This window comes from Chionomys nivalis, chromosome 3, assembly GCF_950005125.1.
Source record: "Chionomys nivalis chromosome 3, mChiNiv1.1, whole genome shotgun sequence".
Classification (NCBI taxonomy): Eukaryota; Metazoa; Chordata; class Mammalia; order Rodentia; family Cricetidae; genus Chionomys; species Chionomys nivalis.
The window spans coordinates 82,466,622-82,486,584 of NC_080088.1; the positions used below are offsets into that span (position 1 = coordinate 82,466,622).

The following is a 19,963-nucleotide window of genomic DNA, read 5'->3' on the forward strand; positions in this document are numbered from 1 at the left end:
CCATAGAAACTTTGTCTGAGAGGACTCTGGACTACTGTGCCCACTGAATGCCTGTCTAATGCCAGCAGTTAGTCACTGTGACCACAGGGTATTGGCAAATGAACAAAGTTGTCACAACTACCAGCTGAACAACTGGCTCAGCCCCTGACAAGGATGCTTGTGCTTTGGAAACCATCATAGGCCGGTACTGTGGCCAGCTATTAACAATGGACACACCCCAGGCAGTTTACCAGAGTTTAAATCACTGGACAGCGACTTGAAAAACTGTACACTGCCTTCCCACGAACTACGTCCCGACCTTCAGGAACTTTTGCCTGCAGGCAACTGCCTATTCCCCACTTCTCGGTCCTTCTGTGTTCAGTTTTGATTCTGAGTGTCAAGAGAGGAATAGTTAGTGCAGGCTTGCTCCTGGGAGGGAGAGAGGGGAACCTGTTGCTATAAACTTTAGCCTTTAAATTTGAAAAACTTCTCAGAAATTCAAACAGAAACTCAGTTTAGCCAGTCTCTAAAGCAAACAACGAATCCATCAGACTAGTAGGTTCACGTGAGGTGATGGGGTGTGATCCCCTTATATTGCAGTGGTTCGTGGGTTTGTGCTAAACGTAAGCTCTGAAGTCTGAGGTGCCGGGGCCACCCTCCCATGTGTGGGGTCCTTCCTATTTTCAAGGCGATTTCTTTCCAGGAGCTGCAGGCCCTCCACTTGGGACAGCCCTTGACTCCTCTCGTGGTTACTAACCAAGGAATGCTTTTTCCGGGAGGACAGTTCCAATGTGGTGTCGTACAGGCTCTCCACGAAGTTCCTGAGGCAGGGCACGTTAACTTCATTCTTGACAGCCTGCAACAGAGACGTGTGTGAATACTCCACTCAGGAAACGGTTGGGTGTGCCGTCCAAGTTGAAGAACTTGTAAGAAATGGAGACCGGAACTCACAGCGGCCACAGGGACGAGGATTTCTACAAAGAGCCCGGCCAAGGCATGCTTGATGTCCTTGTCTTTAACCTCCAGGAAATAATGCGCGCACTCCTAGGGAACAAAAGCAGAACACGGGAAGGAACAGGGATTGGAGTAGGCACGAGAAACGCATTTGAGTAAACACAGCAGATTCGGAGATCTATTAGATACACCCTATCCAAGGACTCATAGGGGGTCTAATGTTTGTGGGGACCCCAGTGGACCTTCCCAAGGCTTGTTTTCTCTTTGTCTTCCTGCTTCTACTTCAAAACCAGGCAGCTGAAAGGACTAACAGCTACACTTGTAGGCACAGGTGATTGGTTGGTTGATTCATTCATTCATTCATTCATTCATTCATTCATTCTCAACAGATTTCTATGGCTTCCTTAACCTTTTGTGGGGTCCTGGGCCCTTGATCAGCCTCTAAACAGAGATCCCAGAAGAGAGGCAGCCGACAGTAAACGCCAGTCAGATCCATCTTCAGGCAGCCTCCCTCCTACACAACGGTTTACTTGCGGGCCTGACATTTAAGGTGTGTTTATTCATCTCATCGTTTCTCAAGCAAGTCTGGCCGGCTTCCCTTCATGCAAGGAAGCCTCTGGAACACTTCCCCACTTTCTTTGCCTGCAAAGCTACTGCCTAGTAGGAGTGTATTTTGGTTGCCTGGGGACTCATTCTGGAGGAAGGTTGCCTGCCAGCTGCTCCCTTATACTAGTGACTTCCCGTGGCTTCACTCATTGCATGCTTATGTATTGATACCCACTCTCACCCTTCATGTTCAGTGAAACTAGCAAAAATAACTAGCAAAGAGAATTCCTAAGGTCTTCAGTATAGCCCTGTACCAAATCTCATCCCAGGTTGAATGATCTATGCCTATGCAGTCCCTGAGACAGACTGATGTGGACTGGAGCCTCTGGGGCATAGGACCCCTGCATTATTCTATACAGGTCCATAAGTGATCTCCCAATTGGGCATTCAGGTATGTAGATATGTGTATTGTTTGTTTGTCTGTTGTTTGTTTGTTTTGTGAGTGTGGACTTTTTGTTGTTGTTGTTGCTGTTTGTTTGTTTCCAGACAGGGTTTCTCTGTGCAGCCCTGCTGTCCTGGAACTCGCTCTGTAGACCAAGATGGACTCAAACTCATCCTTCTGCCTCTGCCTCTACCTCCCGTGTGCTGAGTACTGGGACTCTAGGCAGATATGCGCCTTGTTAACTGAGATGGGACAAGGTAATAGCTGACAGCCACTGAGTTCTGGAAAGCACCTCAGAGCTGCTCCTTGGGGTTAGAGACACCATAACTTGCCAATAAGGTAGCTGAGGCTGGAGTGGGGGAGGTGCTAAGAGAGCCTGGCCCTGAACCCAAACTCAGAAAGTTGATGCAGAAGAAGCGGACACCCCTCCTTCGCCCATCCTGTGGGGTAGCTTTCTGGAGATATGGTTCTCACACCAAGGCAACTCACGGCTTTATAGTGTTTAAGTCATAGTCTTGTTCCCTATTTATAGCTGTCTTCGCATTCTACAATCAAACCTACAAGTGTCAACCCCTACCCCACAGGAAACCGTACTGCTTGGCGTTCTCTCTCAATCTCAGCATCCACTCTGGTCCTCTACCTAGACAACCTAGCTACTCTAGGATACATTTTGTTGTGGCCGTGCTTACTGGGAACACTGCAGGGACATGGGCTCATGTAGTACATGGCCTTTCGTGCCTAGTGAAGAACCAGCCTCCATCCTAGGCTTGAAAGTCATCTTACAGTAAAGACAAACTAGACTCACCCTGATTATGACTAAATCTATTTCTCAAGGATTGGGCTCTGCCCCACCTGTAACCTTAACTACAAATTGTTCTATACTGCCTGTCTCAGGAAAGGCAACCATGCCTTTGTTTCGAAAAGTTATCAAACCATCTTGTAACCCTACCTTTGTTTCAAAAGGTTGTTATGACTACCTCTTGTTATGACTACTTTGTTATGACCACCTTGCAATCATGTCTTTGTTTCAGGAGGTCATTATGACTAACTTGTTATACTTATGTTCTGCTCCTATAACCCCACTTATTTTGCCCACCAAATTCCCCTTTGGAAACCCCCTACCCCTGAGCTATAAATATCTTGTCTTCCTCACATCCAATGCTGACCCTAGAGAGAGGCAGCCTGCGTACACAAATAAAAAAGCTTGCTTTAATTAATTTGGCCGTGATGAGCTGGGTCGGCCATCTTTCTCCTCCCATCTCTGGGATTAGTATTAGCTTCTTTCACTCAGCATGATGTTTCTGAGGGTTATATTTATGTTGCAGCAGACATGTGACATTCATTAGGCTAAACGATGACCACGTTGCATGGAAATACTATGTTCTTTTAGCTATTTACCAGTTCAGAAATATTTAAACTGCTTCCAAATTTTAATTACTATTTAAAAAAATACCGCTATGAACACTTGTGTTCAAGCCTTTGTGTGGACTGTATTTTTACTTCTCTTGGGTATGAGCAGAGGAATGGACCTGCTCGATCAACTGGTAATTTCTAGTTTTAACCACTGGAATGTGATAAACGTTGAGTCTTTTCTATCAAATGCTACACAATTTGTGTTTACAACAATTTAATATCTTTTTTTATCACCCTAGCTTGTATGCAAATGCTTTGATCTCTACTTCCCCCATAAAACCTTTGTTTACCCAAAGATGCTGCTTTTATTTTCGGAATTTAAAGGGTTAAAGTGGCTGGCCCTTTCCCCCCCTCATTTCCTCTGCTGATCCTTAAAACTGGCTCACAGTGAAAGACTGTGATGTAGGACTCCAGACAGTGGGGAAGACACAGCCACCAACTGTGTAAGAATAAAGACCAGATGCACTTTCTCCTCAGACCGCACCCTCTTGATCAAGCTTTGCCGTATCTGGACATTTCTGTTGGAGTGGCGGTGTCTTGTCACCCTGGATTTATTTCTAACAGGAAGGCTAGCTGTACTACATTCCGACGCAGCCATGCTGATTGCTATTCACACTGGCCAGCAGGAGGATTCCAGCTTCCCCATGTCCTCACCCATAGTTCTTGTCTGTTTTTGACTGTGGCCTTTGGAACTACGAAGCCGAAGCCATACAGTCTGTACTCTTGATTCAAACATCTCAACTCTCTAGGAAGATCAACACCAAACCACATGACAGAAGCAGCAGAGAAATCCCTTCAGATATGGCGGTTTCCCTTCATCTCTTAGTGGGGACTTGCATTCTGCTAAAGTCTCATATGTAACACCATTATGAGCTGGGGGAGGGGGCTGTATCCAAAGTTAAGGCTCCTATTCAAAGTACAGAGAAGATAGAGTTCTTCCTCCATCAAGATCCTTATCCTTTAACACCACTATGGCCAGCATAGTCATAGAATTGCTGACTAAGCAGTCACAGGATCAACTATGGCTTAATCACAGAGTCAGTGGATGAAGGAGAAAGGGAAAAGCCAACCAAAAAGAAATTCTACGGTGTAGCCTACTCCCAAGGTGATTTGCAAGTTTTAAAATGAAATTTTAAATTTGGGAACTTGATTATTTGGTATCAAGGTATTTTGTGACTTACTTAGAAGGTAGAATTATGTGTGTGTATGTGTGTGTATGTATGTGTATGTGTATTGTCAACTGCAGACACTCTTTGATTTAATAATGGTGTATGTACCAATACATTCAATGTAAGTGGAATGTATCATAAAGGACCCTTCACTTAAACCCCCTAATTTTCCACAACAGCCGAGTCCACAGCACAGAGCCTGCTCTCCTTGGTGGCTGTGTGGCTGACCTGGAAAATGCCATTACTGTCATGGCTGAGCATCACAAGAAGCTTAGCGCCAGCAAGCAAAAGACTCGAGTACAAAATATGAGCTGGGAGTCCAAGGCAGGAGGATTGCAAGTTTGAGGCCAGCCTGGTTAACCAAGAGAGACCCAGCTACACAATAAAACTATAAAAAGTGTTGGGGTTGTAGTTCAGTGGTAGAGAGGTCGTTTAGCATGAGTGAGGCCCTAGATTCAACCTTCAATACTGAAAACACTCTCTACAATGAGAAATGAGGTTTCTATTGAGCGTGTATCAGGCTGTAACATCGAGAAGTTTGAGTGTGTGTTGACGCCTCCGGTGCTGGGGTGCTGCCTGGGTAGGGTTTTCACATTCCAGCTGCAGTATTTCACTGGAGGGAACCTCGCAAGGTAAATAGCTGTGGCTCAGGGACCTCACCTGCATAAACTGGAGGGATGCCTCAAAGTCCTCCACTGGGTACATCTTAATACGGAAGAATTTCATCCCCATTATCAGGCTGATGATGCTCTGGACCACATAGGGACTCTGCTCTTTGTACCGCAGCTCTTTCAGCTCTGCCATGAATTTCTTCTTGACAGCCGGGAACCTAAGAAAACACAAGAGATTACTAAGTAACAGTCAAGAAAGTCACTATCATGATGGCCTCCAGCATCCAAGAGTGACTCGATGCAGTGACGGGGCCCTTCAACTCGTGTGAAGTGCAATGGCCATCAGATCATAAGGATTTGACAGAGTCCAACCGGCTCCTTTTCCCAGCTGTTCAATAAGAGGTCCCACACATCTTTCCCTTTGTTCAATAAGACGCTCCACATGTCTTTCAGACTGAGCTACATTGCTGTTTAACCCTCTCCGGATGGCTTAGCTCTTAACTTGAGCATCCTGAACAGACAAACACCCCTCCATTTTCTCAGGCTTAGGTACCACCAAATTACTCGCAGGTCCCTAGGGCCTGAAGTGTCTGACAACGAGTGAGCATCTGAGTGCAGCTTACAGAATCAGCTATTTCTGACAGTGACCACAAATACTTTTTGGATCTGTATCCCAAATAATGCCTAAAATAACCCAATTTCCATTGCTGACATTTTATGTTGTTCTTGTATAATTTTAGATTAATGATTATGGAAAAAATATATTTTTAAGTTGAGGGGAAAGTCTAGCAGTGGGAAAACTGAAATTGTATCTGAGAGGAAGGGTGAAGGTTATGACTCTTGCGCTCCAGAGCCAGAGAAAGACGATGGGCTTGAGTCTAGCCTGGGCTATATGGCAAGACTGTTTCAAAGAACCAACTACTGTGCATGCATCTAAGTCCTGGTTCCCTGGTACCATAGCAACAACAACAACAAAGTAGAAATGAGCTGTCTACTACATGCATGGGCTTGTAGGGTCTGGGCTAGTGAATGGGACAGATACAAAAGACACAGTCTCCATCTCTACTTAAATGATCGACATTGTTGAAAAGGAAAATTAATACTAATTACAGCTATAATATCATTTGGGTTTTTAAAACGAATCTAGGATATAAAGTTGATGGTTTGACCCAAGTATGGTGGTGCACAATTTTAAATTCCAGCACTTGGGAGGCAGAGGCAAGAGGATATCATGAGTTTGAGACCAGCCTGGTCTACATATCTAGTTTTAGGACAGCCAGGGTTACATAGTGAGAACCTGTCTCAACCAAACATACCAAAACCAAAACAAAACAAAAAACAAAAACAAACAACCCAAAGCTAGTTGCTTTTGTAGTCCTGACCATGTCACCGATTTTTCAGACTTTGGTGGTAGATATGCACATAAAAACACTCTTGAAAGTGTGACATCCAGCGGGATGCTCCACAGCTTCCCAGCGGCTGTTCTTAATGTATCGACCTTCACTGGGATGTATAGATGTTGGTCACGTTGGTACTTGGTGTTTTTTATTTGGGAGTTCTTTATAACAAAGTTTTGATCAATAATAATAATTGTGGTGAGATTTTGTTTGTGCTGTAACAAATAAAGCTTGCCTGAAGATCGGAATGCAGGGCTAAGCCTCTAGAGGCCAGGCAGTGATGGAACACACCTTTAACCCTAGCATTCTGGGAGAGAGAGGCAGATGGATCTCTGTGAGTTCAAGGCCACTCTAGGCTACGTGAGATTGAATCCATCTAAAAGAGAAACAGAGCTCATATAAAGGTGATCCCAGCATTTGGGATTACAACCCTTTAATCCCAGCACTAGGGAGGTGGAGACAGTGATATGGCTGGGTGGAGAAAGGCAAGGAGGAGACAGGAGCTCAGAGCATTCGGTCTGAGGACTTGTAGAGACAGGATACCCCCTTCAATCTGAGGATGTGTAGAGACAGGATGCCCCATTCAGTCTGAGGATTTTGTAGTGATGAGAACTAGTGGCTGCTGCTCTGCTTCTCTGATCTTTCAGCTTTTACCTCCTAATATCTGACTCCAGGCTTTTATTAAGACCAATTAGAATTCACACTACATCTAGTAATAATAATAATAAAAGAATCAATCTTCAGGCTAGGAGGACAGAAAGTGTTGCGGCTCTCACTTAGGAAGGGTCACCGTGACCGCGAAAATGGAACTGTAACAGGATCTACTGGTTCAGAAGTAGAAATTACAGGACCCAAGAGGCAGCGGGCACAGGGACATGGGCGCTGGCCGCACAGTGTTCTTCCTGTCGTGGCTTAACAAAGTTTACAGTTTGTAGGCTTTCTGTATGTCTGCTACACAAAGGCAGTAGCGCAGAAGCGTTCAAGGCTACGTGAGGATGTGAACGCATTCTCGAGCGAGATATTCTTTAGCAGGCTGGTGCCACAGCTACGGGCACCATTCCTGACCTGGGTGGCATTTTATGGACTTCTATGAACCATCGACTTTCAAGACAACATTCCAAACTGGCCATTCTTGGCATTGGTGACATTTCTTGAATACTGTGGAAATCAGGGAGGAAACATTAGTCGTATTATGCTCTACAAGGAAAAATATCACAGAGCTTGTAAAATTGTGTTTTTTGTCTTTCGGATGAGGGTACCAACACAGAATAAAATGTAAATTTTATTAAATTTAGAAAGCTTGATTTGGTGTCAGGTAACACCCATTAGAGTGGAAACTTAAAACTGTACTCCTAAACATTTTAGATATAAATTCCAAACTCCAATAACATCATTCTTTTCTATGTCACAGACATGTGACATGTATGTTGACTAAAGATGGCAATGGTGATCCTAGAGGCAGACGGACATCTTAAGGGGACTCTACAGCACTCCAACTGCTCTTTAATCCTCAGGGCAGCCCTGTGAAGGGGACAGTTGTAGCCTTTCCAAATATCAAGACTTTAAAACCTCATAAAGCCACACTGCTGATGGATAGAGAATGGAGCCGGTGTCTGAGGCTGTGGCTGACTTCAGGCCCCTCCTCTTAATCCCCGTGCTACGTAGTAAGGCTAAATCCAGGATTTTTAAAGTGTGTCTCCTATGTGGCATGGTCTAAAAACTTACTAAAAATATATTCTCTGACCCTTGCCTAGATTTAATATGGGCGTTTTTGCTGTCCCCCTACACCCCTCCCCCCAAATCATACACAGAATGGGTGTGACTATAGTAGGAGACAGGCCCTTTGAAGAGGGAAGGTTAGATTAATTGTCTGGGGTGGGTCCTCACTCAGCATGCCTGGGATGTTTTAAAGACAGGATACTTGGACTGTAGCACAGGCAGAGAAGATCACAATGAAGGGACCTTCTCACTGGGTAGTGGCTTACACCTTTAACCCCAGCTCTGGGGAAGCAGAGGCAGGTGAATTTCTATGAGCTCAAGGCCAGCCTGGTCTACATGAGTAAGGTCCAGGACAGCCATGGTGGTTACACAGAGAAACTCTGTTTTGAGACAGAAAACAACAGCAACAATAACAACAACAACTCGCAACTTCTCCACAGGAAAACCACCCCTGCCAAACCCTTGAACTTGCCACGGGCAGCTCTTAGGAAAAGTCTATCAGCAAAGCTCTCTCGTGTGTTGTCTTTGTTACGGCACCCCCAGCATACTGATATACAACTGCCTAGCCTGCTGTGTGTAAAAGCTTGGCAATGAGCTGACCTGACAGCCTGAGACACTTCTCGACTGCTCGAACAATGATTGTCTGAATAAACACAGAGAGACATTTGAAAATGGCATGCTGGCCTGTGGCATAGGTCTACAACCCCAGCTACTCAGGAGGCAGAAGCAGGATGATTTGGAGACAGAGTGAGTTCCAGGCCAGCCTGGGCAACATTGAGAGACCCTGTTTCAAAAGAAACAGTCAGTCAGCAAGCATCATCAACAAAGTGAGGGCTGGGACAGAGATCAGGGCAGAGTGTTTACCTAGCATGCTTAAGGACCTAGATTCAATGGCAGTTGTTTGCTTAATATGCGAGGTTCTGGGTTCAATTCCCACTACCACAGGAAGAAAGGAAAGGAAAGGAAAAGAAGGAAGGAAAGAAGAAAGGAAGGAAGAAAGGAAAGAGAAAGAGAAATGGAGATGGGGATGTAGGGGAGAAAGGCCCCCAACTTGAATGTGTTACAGTTCTTTGCTTGAGCGTTTTATTGTCTGATACCTCTCGCTGGACCCACGCTCCACAAGGTCAGGCACACAGTAGGTACGAACTAACTCTGCTGAGTGTACTGGTTTCCTAAGAGTGGCAAGTCTGTTGACATGGAGGTGGGAAAGTGCAAACTATGCCCACCCTTGTACACCCACCCCAAGATGTCATTGGGAAGGGTCTTATAGACTGAACGTGGTTAGAACATTTTTCAAAATTGAAATGGTATTAACATCAATTCACTTCTGATGAACACAGGCCTTTCTCATAGAAAAGGCCCACAGTTAAATATTTAGTCTTTTAATACTAATCCACAGCTAAAACAAGGAGACTTAGGGAAAGGCAGGTTGATTATGTAACTCAGTACGTCAATACTATAATGAGATGGTGGCTAAAATTCTATTTTTCATTTAAAAATAGATATGACTATTTTTACTGTGAAAAGTTCCACATGGCATAAACATGTTATTTTAGGATAAAAGTAACCTACAAATATATTTCCTCATAAAATCTATTTTTCTATATAATGATTTTATTTTTAGAGATACAGTTTGTTTATGCTATAGTCTTTCCTTTAATACTTCATTTAGTGCTGTATTTAGCATATAAAATAATTAAACAATGACCCCATTTGTGGTATTCCATGAAGCTGACATAGAGAGGCCTGTGGGAATGACTCGGTGGTTAAGAGCACTGGTTGTTCTTACAGAGAACCTGGGTTTAATTCCCAGCACACACATGGACGATTACAGCTACTCATAACTTCAGTTCCAGGGGATCCAATGCCATCTTCTGGCCTCTATATGTACTGCATGCACATAGTACATACACACACATGCAGGCAGAACACCCACAAACATACATTAGAAAAAGGAAAGAAACACAAAGATAAGCCTTTGCTTTAAAATGTATAGTTCATAGGTATAGAAGAAAAGAAAACCAACTGTTTAAATCTATGAATCTTTGAAGCAATCATGTGATGTGGGATTCCCCTCTGATTGCTAAGACTATGTTTTATTACCATAGGTTAAAAGAGAAGCTGCTTTGGCCTATAGCAGGGCAGAATATAGCCAGGCTGAAAGAGATAGAGAGAGAGAGTAGGTGGAGTCAGAGACACACCATGTAGCTGCTGAAGGAGGAAGACACTAGAACTTGTACCAGTAGGCCACAGCCTTGTGGTGATACACAGAATAATAGAAATGGATTAATTTGATATGTAAGAGCTTGCTAGGAATATGCTATAGTGATCTTTGTTTAGAGTGTTGGTTACAAGTTGTTATGAATAATGGTCTGAAAAAAACTAAACAAAGGAGATTAGGTTCAGTGCTCTTATTTTGGAAAAAAAGTGGGGGGAAGTGCTGTGGGACAATGGTCTTTTATATTGTAACAAAACGCTGATTGGCCAGTAGTCAGGCAGGAAGTAGAGGCAGGGTGGCAAGAACAGGTGCACTCTGGGAAGAGGAAAGGGTCAGTCTGCAGTCATCACAGAGGAAGCCAGACACAGAGGAAGCAAGATGAGAATGCCTCACTGATAAAAGGTACCAAGCCACATGGCTAACACAGACAAGAATTATTGGCTAATTTAAGATGTAAGAATTCGTTAATAAGAAGCCTAAGCGAATAGGCCAACCAGTTTATAACTAATGTAAGCCTCTGTGTGTTTCTTTGGAACTGAATAACTGGGACTGGGCGGGACAAAAATCTCTGTCAATAATACCTCTAAGCTGGCATTGGGATTGTTGTGATCTTTGGATGTTGCCTGCTGATTAGAAGGAGGTTTTGTTCTTTTTTCTACCCCCTTCTTCTTTCATTCCCCTGCCCCTCTCTTCCCTTCAGTTTTTGAGAAAGGAATCACTCTATAGCCCAAGCTGGTCTGAAACCTATGTAGTCCAGGCTAGCTTCTGTCTTGCAGCGACCCTTCTGCTCTAGTCACCTGAGTTTTGGGTTGAGCCATCATACTTGGCATGGCACCACTTTTCACCTTGTCCTGAGTCCACATATCTAAGGCTGGTCATTGACAATATCCAGTATTATGTATTATTCATTAAAACTAAGAGAAGTATAAAATTGTATTTTTATGTTATTTTAGCATATTAAAGTTCCTGAATTATAGTATGAGAGAATTATGTTAGGATAATCACAAGGAAATATATTGAGGTAATCAGAGTCCGATGAATCAGTGAATACACATAGTAATGCCTTCTTTGAAAAACCATTTCTAGGTACACAGAGATTAATTACCAGATAATTGTAGCTCTCTTCAGTCTAATGGCAGTTAATTCACTACTCAACTAAATGGAAATCTTTCTAAGATGTATCATTTCTCTTCTCCTTAGTGATTCACGAACCACAATTATCATAATAGACCTTTTTAAAAAGTGTACTCCAGACTCAGGCAAGACGGCTGTTGGAGCCTGTGGACCTGAGGAAGCCAGAAGACAGTGTTATATCCCCCTGAACTATAGTTAAATGTGGTTCTGAGCCAGTCACGTGGATGCTGGGACCTGAACTCAGGTCCTCCAGCTCCTCAGTCCTTGCCATTTTATTCTTATGTATACTTTGTCTGGTTCTATCTGGTTCTATGCTGTTGCCATCTGCTTTTGACCTTGATACGGCTCCCTGTGTCGGCTTGCCCTCTGGGAGTTCCCCCTCCACTTTCTAACACTGATGTTTTCCTGTATTAGAAAACAAACAAGTCATTTGGGCGGGCAGGAAACCTGGATCAGAGTGGAAAGAATCACACGATGCATGCTGTGGGCAGTTCTATTTTCTATGGTCATATCTTTTACCTGGCGAGGTTTCTGTGTTAAGTATTTGCAAATGTTTTGGATGGCTTAGGGAGTAAAGGTGCTTGCAGTCAAGCCTGATGACCTGAGTTCAATTCTCAGGACCCACTAGTGGAGAGAATCGACTCCTGCCAATTGTCTGTATCCTCTGGTAAAATAATAGTAAAAACTATGTAAAAAGTTTGCTTTGATAAGTTATGTATTTCTATACTAAGTGAGGAAACCATTTCTCTGGGGTGGGGTGGGGGTGGATTTTTTTTTTTTACTGTTCCCTAAACAATGCGGTGTGTTAACTGTTTCCTCAGCATTCACATGGTATTGGGGTTATAGGTTACCCAGATGTGACTTAACCGAGTGGAGGAAGAACAGAGTTTATACGATATATTGTTCACAGGAGACTTGAACATTGCAGATTTTGATACCATGGGGAAAAGGTATTGGGGACCAAACTGAAGTGCACACATCAAGGACAACTGTACTAAGAAAATGCTAAGTATTTTCCTTTTTAGATGAGTTTATAATGTTTTAAAGATATTTTTTAATTTTTTGACCTTTTTTACTATTTGAGCATTTCATACATGTATTTAATGTGTTTTGATACAACCCCGCCCCACCCCCTCCAACTCTCTATCCCCTATTCTGCCTTCTCCCTACTTTTCCTTTCCAACTTAATGTGCTCTTTTTAAAAACCCATTGAGCTCACTTAGCCCAGCCTGCATGTGAGTGGGGGTTGGACCATCTACTAGGACATGGACAGACCCTCCAGTCCCACATCCCTGAAGAAAACAGAATTTCTCTCCTCCAGCAACCATCAGTTGCCAATAGCGCCTCATACAGGGGAGGGAGTTCACAGCAGGGGAGTTCTCCCCATTCCGGGCTGGGACTTGGACTTGATTGGTCTTCTACAGGTTTTACGAATGGAGCCAAAGCTGCTGTAAGCTCACTGTGCAACAGTCCTGTTATGTCTACCAAACACCGTTTCGCCACAGGCAACCATCACCTCCCATTCTTTTTTTTTTTTTTAATATTTATTTATTTATTATGCACACAATATTCTGTCTGCGTGTATGCCTACAGGCCAGAAGAGGGCACCAGACCTCATTGCAGATGGTTGTGAGCCACCATGTGGTTGCTGGGAATTGAACTCAGGACCTTTGGAAGAGCAGGCAAAGCTCTTAACCTCTGAGCCATCTCTCCAGCCCTCACCTCCCATTCTTAACCATCATTCTTCCTTTCTTCCTGGATGCTGCCTGACCCTTAGAGACAAGGAGGGTGACATAGATGTCTCATGTGGAGTTGAGCTCTCCTAGGTCTACATCGATCCGCTGTGGGCCCCTGTATTCATTGTCATCTACTGCAAAGAGAAGGCTCCTGGATGAGGGTTGAGTGGTGCACGACCGTATGGGTGTAAACAATTCCATCTTGCCGGGTGGTGGCGCACACCTTTAATCCCAGCACTAAGAAGACAGAAGCAGGCCGGATCTCTGAGTCAAGGTCAGACTTGTCTACAGAGCAAGTTCTAGGACAGACAGGGCTGTTACACAGAGAAAACCTGTCTTGGGGGGGAGGGGGTAGAATTCTATCTCTTGAAGCTATGCTTCACAAGGACAGAGGCATCACTTGCCATGAGCTGTTTGCATGGCCTGAATTTGTACCATGTCCTTGGCTCATTTTACCTAATCTAGACATTCAGAATCTTGGCTGACTTGCCTCTGGGCTGTATAAAAAGAAGGCTGGTGAGTAGGGTGTGACGCCACTTCTGGAATACGTTTATCATTGCTCACAGTCTAACACAGCTCTGTTCTAGCCTGCTAAGTAGCATCCTGGGGCCAGATAAATTTAGCAATGAGAATTCCCCCCCCCCCCCGACTTGTTTCCATGACAATGTCTGGGGCATTTTTAGCTCAGTTGAATTAAGCAAAGTCTGTAGTAAAAAGGGACATCACAGAATGCAATTTTCCCATTTACAGAAGATAGATTGCAACTATCTGGTCCTGGAAGAAAAAAAAAAAAAACTTGAAGAGCCAATAAACATCTTTGTAATATCTGAGCAAAGAGAAAAGCAATTTGGTTAGGTCCATTTTTATCTTGAAAGCAGTGGCCTGAGATGTGGTGGGAATTGGCCCAACTGCCAACACGAAACAGCTCACTTGAACTTGCTCTGAAGGAGTCCAGGGGTCCTCAACCTTTCTAATAGGACCCTTTAATACAACTCCTCATTTTGTGGTGATCCCCCAACCATAAAATTATTTTCCTTGCTACTTCATAACTGTAATTTTGCTATTGTTAGAAATCATAATGTAAATGTCTGATATGCAGGATATCATATGTGACGCCATGAAAAGGTTGTTTGACACTAAAGGGTGGCTACACACAGGTTAAGAACCACACCACTCTAGCTGGCTTCAGGATAGGCACACCACCGCTCTAGCTGGCTTCAGGATGGGCATACCACTGCTCTAGCTGGCTTCAGGATGGGCACACCACCGCTCTAGCTGGCTTCAGGATGGGCACATATACCCAAACCAATGCCAGTTCCTATGCAAATGTTTCTTTATGTTGGGGCCTCCGATGTTCCCTTACTTGGCTTGCGCCAGAACTCCGATGACCTCTGCGTACAGATCTGCCACGATGTGCATGTTGCCAGTGTTGGGACCCAGGTACCTGAGTGAAACAGAATTAGACAAGTCAGGGATCTGGCGCCCAGAAACAATCACACAGCTAACTTAGTTTTAAGCACTCAACTTTGTCAATACCCCAGGGAGAGAAACCATCTTACCCTTCTTTGTATTTAAAATGCTTGAAAGCCAGGTTAATAATGTCATGTATTAAGCTGTCTATTACAGGATGAAGGGGGATCTGAAAAAAAAGAAGATGACATTGAATTTGGAAGGGATTATTAAATGTCCTATCAATAATGGTGATTCCACTAATTACATATGATCCATAGCAATCAATAAACATGATTCACATTGCCTCGTATTGGAATTCATAGAGCATGAACTCAGACCTTTAGCACTTAGTGTTACAAAGAATTAACACAGAGATTATAATAAATGAATTGCTCACCTGTTTCAAAACTTCTATTAGCACCAAAGAAAAAATAAAATCAATGGCGAGGTCCCGTCTCTCCATCAAATAGTCTCGCTGCTGTTCATCACTGCAAAGTTTAAAACGGCACAGTAAATGGCCCTGAAGGCACTTTTAGGGTGAAATACTTCTCTGAAGACTGCTCTCAGCCCCTCTGGAGCACAAACCTTTCTGTTAGGATGGGGTCACGTGTTACCTGCCCAGGATGACTCATTGGGAAAATTTAAGCCAGAATAGCTGACTTAAAAAGTTCCAGCCGCATAAACTGAAGTAGCTGTGTGTGCGTCTCTAACCTCATTCTCTGGACTTTTCTACAGTCCTCTTGCAGCCCAGGAATGCTACTATCCATAAAATAAGTTCACACAGCAGACGGTTTCCACAGTGGAGGCATGTATGTTAAGGATCTGGGGACAAAATGTAGCGATGTAATTGATAGAACGAGTTCATGAAGGATCCTAAGTGGTAAGAAGCTAGTCTGTCATCAATGGAAGTGAGACCACGGGAATAGAGGGAAGTCAGCAGTGCTTTCCTGTTCACGAGATTTAATGCCAAGAGGAAGGGATTGAAGCCAGACCAAAAGGGAGCTGGAAGAAGGAGGGGAAGGGAGAGGTGGGGTCATTTATGCCCGTTCAGAAGTTAGGAAACAGAAAAGGAAGGCCAAGCATCGCAAAGCGGCATCTCTGTCCCAGTTCCTGGCTTCCTGGAACTGGCTGAGGACTCTTTGAAACTGAATGGCATCCCTGGCTCTCAGTGGCGGCGACTACAGTGACTGTTGGGTGAAAGGTCCAGACTGAAAATTAGGACTCTGCCACTTGCTAGCCATGTCTCCATCTATGACTCTGCCACTTGCTAGCCATGTCTTCACCTCTGTGGAGATGTTTATAATACAGGTGTAGTGTCCCCTTTCCCAAAATGCTGGGGACCAGACAGTCAGATGTTATCTGACTTTGGAGTGTTTGTACCCGTAAAATCTTGGGAACAAGACCCAAATCTAAACATGAAATCCACTATGTTTGCCGAGCACCTTCTCTGGAGCCTGACGGCAGTTAGAATGTTCTGAGCATGCTCCCTGTGTTGTCCATGAGACCAGCTGTGGGGCCACTTTATCTTTGACTTCCTGTCAGCATCAAACTTTTTTTTTTTTTTTTTTGATCATTTCAGTTTTTGGATTTTTCCGATTAGTGGTGGTCAACATTAGGTACATGAAGATTTGAGGTGGTCAGGCATGTACAGTGTTTAGTGTAATCTAAACACATAAGGGGGTCCATACTTGCTGAGGATGACAGTATATGCATTCCTTTGGAGGGTATTTCCAAATAAGCTGAAGGAATTTTAAGAAAGGAATGCTTTTATCTCTAGGCATGAGGGAGTAAAAAGAGAAGGTGGGTGTATATGTATATATATATATATATATATGTTTGTATATACACACATGCACACACGCGTGCGCACACATAGACTTCTGGAAGTGCCTGTGACCGTGGGAAGTCACATTCGAGCAGTTTGGTGAGGTTAAGAAGGAAGCCATGAAGGAAAGCTATGGTTTCGCTTGTCGAAGGGAAATCATTTCAGATCGTTTATGAGCAGCCAGACAGGAGGGTGAATGCAGATGAATCCATCTGAACGTCCTTCGAGAGCCACTTGAGCTAGGGCCTGGAAAATGCGGTGTGGCTCTTGTACAGAGACATTGTACAGAGCTACATTCAAAAGGAGAGGATTCCCCAAGGGAGACTTTCTGTGTGTGTGTGTGTGTGTGTGTGTGTGCACACACACAAGAAGGGAATGGGAAGTCTGAAATCAAGAGCAAGAAAGCTCTCAAGACAGCAGCAGTGAGAGCACTCTCTTGTCAGATGGATGTGAGGATGTGTGTGTCCTTTAAAAGTGCCTGGAGAGGGCGAGTATGGTGGCTCCACATTGCCTGCTTCAAGTGAAAGCTGGACAAGCCAGGCTTGACTCCCAGGCCCCGCAATGGAGCTGTCTCCCCAAAGCTGTCCTCATGATTCCACACGAGGGTACATACATACATACATACATATACATATATATATATACACTCATACTCTCCACCCCACCCTCCCCACCCAGCCTCACCCCTCCCCCACCCCTCCACACCCCCACCTAGTAATAATAATGATAATAATAAACAAAGCTTAGAATTTATTCAAAAAAGGGTTCAGAGAACTCCAAGAAAGGGGTAATTCCTGGCTATGGGAAAACCAAAAAATAAAAAAACAAAACAAGACAAAAAAACTCAATCCTTTTTAAACCTCTGATTTTATTTAATAAGGGAGATTATGCTTTCAGGTAAAAGATATACACTTTTCTAATAATTAATTTCAATTTTATTACCTAGTTGAGGTTCCACTGACAGGCACCAGAGACATCTGATAAACACTTGGCAGGAAAAATGTCGGTATTCCACTAATCTCAGAAGCCATGACCCAGCGTCAGTCTCACCCACTCTCTCTCTACAGTTCCCCTTTAAGTCCTGGTCTTGCCAGGTCACACACGCGCTTGCCCTTGAGACTCTTGCTCGCTCAGCTTCTTCCCAGGCACAGACGTTCCTATTTTAAATGTTGAAGCCTAGCTAAAGCATTGCTAAGGTGAGCTTTACTGTTCCAATTCTGTGGGCATCTGACCTCAAAACCCACCCTGGTTTCCCGCAAAGAACCAGTGGTGTTTAAAAAACAAACAAAACCACCACCACCAAAAACAGCAAAATCAACAGCAAAGCCCTGGATTTTCAATTCATCAAGAAATTAACTCACACAAAAGCTAGTTTTAAATTCTGACAGGGCAGAGGAAAAAGATCAAACTCAGTTCAGTTCTTACAAATGGCCGGGACGGTCCCTGTGAAGAGTCACCAGGCAGGGGAGTCTCCCATTCACAAGCCAAATGTCTGACAGAGGTGATCCCATGCAGTTAGTGCAGGCCATTTTCAGACACACATCGGAAATTCTGCCATCAAATTTTAATACATTAAAAGGTTTTCTTTGAAGAGAGACAGCTAAGGGGGCTGGAGAGATGGCTCAGCGGTTAAGGTCACTGGCTGCTCTTGCAAAGTTCCTAGCATTCAGATTGTGGCTCACAACCATCTGTAAGTCCAGTTCCAGGAGATTTAACGCCTCCTTCTGTCCTCCATGGGCACTGCACCCACGTGGTCCACATAGATACATGCAGGTAAATACTTAGGTACATAAAATTCAAAACTAAACAAAGGAAAGGACTTAATGGGAGGATGCTAATAGGAACAGGCTTTTGTTTTGGAGTCAGAGCTGAGAATCTACTGAGAACACTGAACACACACTCGAGAGCAGTGCCTGCTATAGGATACAGATGGTACCATGGGCAGCTCCTACCTGTAATCCCAGTACTTGGGGGTACAGATGGTACCAGGGGCAACTCCCACCTGTAATCCCAGTACTTGGGGGCATAGATGGTACCATGGGCAGCTCCTACCTGTAATCCCAGTACTTGGGGGTACAGATGGTACCAGGGGCGACTCCTACCTGTAATCCCAGTACTTGGGGGTACAGATGGTACCAGGGGCGACTCCTACCTGTAATCCCAGTACTTGGGAGTTGGAAAAGGAAGTCGGTTGTGTGTGCCAGGCTACTCCATCTAGAGGGTGAGGCTCTGATTTTGTTTGCTTTGTTTTTTTAAAACTTACTCAGCATAAAAAACTTACCTATTGCGTCCTCCAACAAAATGGAAAACATAATTGACTCTTGTAGAAACGCAAGCGTTTTCTAAAACTAAGCTACACGTTTGGATGCAATGTATTTGGTAAAATTACAGATCTTACATTAAAAAAAATTGAAATAGACTTATCAGGTTCATGGAGAAAAACAAAGACAGCCGGGCGGTGGTGGCGCATACCTTCAATCCCAGCACTTGGGAAACAGAGACAGGTGGATCTCTGTGAGTTCAAGGTCAGCCTGGGTCTGCAGAATGAGTTCCAGGACAGCCAGGGCTGTTACAGAGAAACCCTGTCTTAAAAATAAAGACAGAACAAAACAACCTCACCCCCCCAAAAAACAAAAAAGAAACCACTTGAAAGTGGTGGGGGTCTGATATGCAGTAGTGAATTTCAAGTTACAGTGGATAAAGGCATTTCTAAAATGTACAATCAATTGCTGTGGAGAAATAGATCCCATTTTAAGATAGCTCCCCTCCCCCCTTTTTTTAAAGATTTCTTTTTTTTTTTTCAAAAGATTCATTTTCTTTTAAATTATGTGTATGTGAGTGGGTGAGGGCAGGGGTGCAGAAGACAAAGGGACATCTGATTCCTAAAGAGCCGGGACCTAGGTGACTGTGAGCTGCCTGATGTGGGTCTGGGAACCCTCCGCAGGTCCTCTAAAGGAGCAGTACGTAACCTCAAACTGAAGGCTCAGCCATCCCTCTGACCCAGCATCTTATTATTATTGTTTTAGAAGCTGTATTAATCCTTTTTCATATATGTAATTCTTTTCTTTCCTTGCCTAGCTATAATACTTTCATTTCAAACTTAGGATATTAAATGCTTGCCTAATATTTGGTAGTCAAGCATTAACTTGACATAAGAATGCTGTCAGCTGCTGAATGGCCCAGGCAGCAGCAAATTCCAGTTCTCAAACCACAGAGGGAAGAGGGACCACAGAGAACACAGGCACGGCTCTCAGCTGGCAGGGGAGGACACAGACGTGAATTTTACTTCCCTATGTGTACCCTCACGCTGAGGTACAGAGAGATGGCCAGCCTCAAGACTATTGCAGCCCTAGACTCTTCTGCCATGG

General features: G+C 44.0%; 1 protein-coding gene across 4 annotated transcripts in view; it reads right to left on the reverse strand.

Annotated features, from left to right (window-relative positions):
* Window positions 1-19,963, reverse strand: part of Fry (FRY microtubule binding protein) — a 404,412-nt gene that overhangs the window by 145,539 nt on the left and 238,910 nt on the right. For all 4 annotated transcript variants that reach the window (XM_057765235.1, XM_057765236.1, XM_057765234.1 and 1 more), the window contains 6 exons: window positions 15,168-15,258; window positions 14,878-14,957; window positions 14,682-14,762; window positions 5,164-5,332; window positions 931-1,023; window positions 737-835 (listed from right to left, as the gene is read on the reverse strand). In XM_057765235.1, coding sequence (XP_057621218.1) covers window positions 737-835; window positions 931-1,023; window positions 5,164-5,332; window positions 14,682-14,762; window positions 14,878-14,957; window positions 15,168-15,258 — 613 coding nt within the window. The remainder of the gene's footprint in view (window positions 1-736; window positions 836-930; window positions 1,024-5,163; window positions 5,333-14,681; window positions 14,763-14,877; window positions 14,958-15,167; window positions 15,259-19,963) is intronic.